The sequence below is a fragment of the Hirundo rustica genome, unplaced genomic scaffold, assembly GCF_015227805.2.
Source record: "Hirundo rustica isolate bHirRus1 unplaced genomic scaffold, bHirRus1.pri.v3 scaffold_418_arrow_ctg1, whole genome shotgun sequence".
NCBI lineage: Eukaryota > Metazoa > Chordata > Aves > Passeriformes > Hirundinidae > Hirundo > Hirundo rustica.
The window spans coordinates 9,490-14,044 of record NW_026690463.1 but is presented as its reverse complement, the minus strand read 5'-3'; the positions used below and the strand labels follow the sequence as shown (position 1 = coordinate 14,044).

At 53.5% G+C, this 4,555-nt stretch overlaps 1 protein-coding gene across 1 annotated transcript; it reads right to left on the bottom strand.

The window, feature by feature from the left end:
• Positions 1-347: 347 nt before the first annotated feature.
• LOC120748006 (olfactory receptor 14I1-like) lies at positions 348-3,710 on the bottom strand. Its single transcript, XM_040054075.2, has 2 exons — positions 2,898-3,710; positions 348-1,303 (listed from the first exon to the last, which is right to left on the bottom strand). Exon 2 carries the CDS (start codon positions 1,278-1,280, stop codon positions 348-350), a length of 933 nt encoding a protein of 310 aa, XP_039910009.1. The 5' UTR covers positions 1,281-1,303; positions 2,898-3,710.
• Between the last annotated feature and the right edge of the window lie 845 nt (positions 3,711-4,555).

The window sequence follows — 4,555 nt, the reverse complement described above, 5'->3', positions numbered from 1 at the left end:
CTCCTGGGCACAGCTGCTGTGCCAGCACTGATCTGCCCCCAGCTCTGCACACAGACATTGCTGCTGCAGCTTCCAGAGAAGGGAACAAAAGGGGAATCTCTGCAGAAAACTTGGCTGGGAGATCCTTGAGTTCCTTTAAAGCAACCAAGAGTGCAGCCCCTCATTCACACAGTCTGTGGCCACAGTGAAGATGGATATAAACAAAATGAGAAATGGCACAAAGAATGACATTTCCTTATGGACAATATCAAAAAATGAAAGCACAGGAAAAACAACATGAATGAAAACACCAAGAAATATCAAAGATTACTTTTATTACAAGTGATTTGCAGAAATTGGCCAGCAGTTTAATGCCCCTGATACCATCCAGTCATCAGTCTCCACATTGCAGCCTTGAGCTCCTGGTTCCTCAGGCTGTAGATGAGTGGGTTCAGGGCTGGAGGCACCACTGAGTACAGAACTGACAGAGCCAGATCCAGGGATGGGGAGGAGATGGAGGGGGGCTTCAGGTAGGCAAACATGCCAGTGCTGAGGAACAGGGAGACCACAGCCAGGTGAGGGAGGCAGGTGGAAAAGGCTTTGTGCCGTCCCTGCTCAGAGGGGATCCTCAGCACAGCCCTGAAGATCTGCACATAGGAGAAAACAATGAACACAAAACAACCTAATACCAAACAGGCACTAACTGCAATGAGCCCAAGTTCCCTGAGATAGGATTTTGAGCAGGAGAGCTTGAGGATCTGTGGGATTTCACAGAAGAACTGGCCCAGGGCATTGCCATGGCACAGGGGCAGGGAAAATGTATTGGCCGTGTGCATGAGAGCATTGAGAAAGGCACTGGCCCAGGCAGCTGCTGCCATGTGGGCACAAGCTCTGCTGCCCAGGAGGGTCCCGTAGTGCAGGGGTTTGCAGATGGACACGTAGCGGTCGTAGCACATGATGGTCAGGAAAGAATACTCTGCTGAAATGAAGAACAGAAAGAAAAAGACTTGGGCAGCACATCCTTTGTAGGAGATGGTCCTGGTGTCCCAGAGGGAATTGTGCATGGCTTTGGGGACAGTGGTGAGGATGGAGCCCAGGTCGGTGAGGGCCAGGTTGAGCAGGAAGAAGAACATGGGCGTGTGCAGGAGGTGGCCGCAGGCTACGGCGCTGATGATGAGGCCGTTGCCCAGGAGGGCAGCCAGGGAGATGCCCAGGAAGAGGCAGAAGTGCAGGAGCTGCAGCTGCCGCGTGTCTGCCAATGCCAGCAGGAGGAAGTGGCTGATGGAGCTGCTGTTGGACATTTGCTGTGGCTGGCCATGGGGACCTGTTGAAGGAAGAGACAAGTCTGGGCAGACTTTTCTGAGCAATTTCCAAATCCTTTCTCCCAGCCCTGTCCCTGCTGCTCTGTGCCACCCAGTTTTCCTTTTCTCAGAGCCCTTCCTTCAGCCCTGTGCCTGGAGCTCTGCTGGGATCTGGCCCCATTGCTGTGACGAGCAGGGGCTCTGCCCATGGACACCGAGGGGTCAGCTCTGCTCTGCAGCACTGGGGTCATGGGAACAGGGACAGGGGCCAGTCCTGGGGTTGGACTTCATCAGCCCAAACTGCTCCTGAGGCAGAGGAGCTTGGCAGCATCTCCTGTGCCAGGGCTAAGGAACGGTGATGGCCAAAGGCAGCTGGAGAGGGTTTCCTGCTGTGCCCAGGGAGATCAGAGAGAACTGTGCAAGGCAAGAGCATTGGCTGTAACTCAGTGAAGGGTGAGGGGAGCTGCTCTGTCCCTCCATCTGTCCCCAGCTGCCCTTTCTGAGATCCAGGGCAGTCCCTGTGTTCCCCTGAAAATCAGCCTGACACAGCTGAGAGCAGAGGGAGCCACAGCAGAGCAAACTGGCTCAGCCTTTCTCAGAGTCTCAGCCCCACTCCTGGCCAAGGACACTCCTGTCCCCCAGTGTCCCTGGAGGCAGCTCACAGCTTGGATGGCATCCCCAGGACACACCCAGTGTCCTGTCCATGGCACTGCTGGAGGAGAGTCAGCTCATTCCCAGCATCCAGCCTGCCCTGCCCAGAGCTCCCCGGGGCAGAGGGAGCTGGGACACCCCATTTGCAGTGTCTTGGCACAGGGTTCTGTAAATAAAGTAATCATGGAATAGTTTGGAGAGGACTTTCAATATCCCAGCACAGCTTGGTGGCACTTTCCCCCCACTGCCTGCCCAGGGCTCTGCTGCCTGGAGCTGTCCCTGCCTGCAGCTGCTTCCCTGTGCCCAGGGCTGGGCCCTGCCAGTGCTGCCAGAGCCCAGCCCAGCCCTGGGGGCTCAGCTCTGCCCTGCAGAGCCCTCCCAGCTCAGGCACTGCCCAGGGGCAGCTCTGGCTCTGCAGGCTCTGATGGCAACCTCAGAGCAACCCTGAGGAGGCTGGAAAAGTGACACTGATGCTGCCTGCAAGGGACCCTCTGCTGATTTCTGTCACTGCCTGGTTTATTAAGATCTGAGAGAAAATTGTTTTATTTTTCTCAACCTGAACAGAGAGATGAATATCTATGTGCAATTTTCCACCCAGGCAACACAGAGCAGTAGATTAAAAAAGCAGGGTTTTTCCTTTTATGCAGCCCCTGCCTTGCTGTGCTCCCTGTATAACCTACTTGGAAATGTTCTGGAGTTAAATGTCATGCTGGGAGCAGTCCTGAACAATGCAGCATCCTCACCACACAAGGAGAACACTTCCATGCCTTACCAGCTGTCTCCTTCCACCCAGATCTTGTCCCCCAGTGCTGTGAGCAGCTCCCAGGGCTGGCTGAGAGCTGTCCCTGGCAGGCAGCAGAGTCCCTGCCCCAGCACAGCGCCCTGGGCTGCAGGACCCTGCTCTGCAGGACAGCCCTGGGCACCCCTGGCTGCTCTGCACAAGAGATAATCAGAGAATGTACTCACAGAGTCTGTAGGCATTGGGATGTTGCAGCTTTAGGAGATCCCTGCAGGAGCTGCAGCTGCCTTGTCCTGCAGCCAGAGGTTCCTGTGTCAAGGGCTGGGAGTGATTCTCCCGCAGTCACTTCTCAGCTCCTTCCCAGCCCTGAGTGATTGAAGCTCTCTGTGCCTGTGTGCTGTGCCCGGGGTGGCTGCAGGCAGTGCCCCAGCCCTGCTGGGCTGGGAGAAGAGTTGCTCATCAAGAGAGATGTGTTTTTGAAGCTCTTCTTGGCTGCCAGGAGCTGCCTCTGTGCCAGGAGCCCGGCCCAGCTCAGCAGCACAGACACAGCACAAGGACTTTAATGACCCTCTCGGGCTTTGTGCTGAGGCCCTGAACATCAGTCCCTGAGAGGGAGCTGAAGAAACCTCTCAAGAATTCCAAGTCAGAATCCAACTCCAAAGTTTCTTGAAGTTTTAATGGGTCCCACTGAGGGACAGGACAGAGAAAGTGTCCCCAGGCCCCAGGCAGAGCAGAGAACTGGAGGCAGTGATGACAGGTGGGGACAAAGAGAAGCCAAGTCTTGGTGCCCTGGGGCACAGCAGCCTCTGTGCCACCAAGGGCTGTGAGGAGACACCTTGTCCTGAGGCCCTGGGGCCTCCTGGCACAGCCCCAGCAAGGCTGGGCACTGTCAGCCCCTTGTGCTGCCCTCAGCATCCCCCTCACATCCCAGTGGCCTCAAGGATCTGCTGGAAGGAGTCCCTGGGGAGCCTTGGTCAGCAATGGCCCTGGGGGGCTCCTGAATGCTCCCAGGGACTGCAGGTTTTTCAAAGGACTTTGGGTTTTGCTTTTGCCTTGGAGTCTCTGAGTATTTTGTGAAATTATAGCCTCCAATTATCTGTTTTAATGAGTCCCTTGAGAGGCTTTGTCAGTAGTAACACTCAGTGGGGGTCATTAATGCCTCAAGGTACTTCAGTAGTTTTAAGGTACTTGGTGTTTTCCCTTTTAAAACTGACTCTATGAGAGATTTGTTCAATCATGGCCCCAGTTATCTACATTAATGAGTCCCTTGGGATTCTTGGTCAGTATAAAGACTCAGTGGGGCTCATTAATACTTCAGGATACTCAAGGTTTTTTAAGGAACTTATTTTTGACACTGAGTCTGAGAGGTTTGTGCAATCACGGCCTCCAAGCATCTGCTTTAACAAGTCCCTAGAGATTCTTAGGCTGTAACAACACTCAGTGGGGCTCATTAATGCTTCAAGGTACTCAGGATTAATTTAAGTACCTTTTTTTTGCCACTGAGTCTCTGAGAGGTTTTGTGCAATTCTGACCTCCAACTCTCCTCCCACGAGTCCATGAGGAGCCTGTGTCTGGGATGGACCTTAGTGGGACCCATTACTGCTTGGAGACACTTTGGGTTTTTCCTCTGACTTTGACTCCTGGAAAGGTTTGTGCCATCTCCTCTCAGGCCCTGAGGTTCAAGGCTCAGCACCAAAATCATCATGGGGCTCATTTAGAGAAAGCAATTCCTGACAAACCATGGCTGTGCCTTGATTTCCCTCTGGTCTTGTGCAGTTCATTAGAAAGTCTTTTTTCCTAGAATTATGGGGAAATACTTCAAAAAGCTCCTAAGAAATATGCATTCCTATTTTAAAGGGTGATTTTTTCTCTTTAGAGAGGAGGT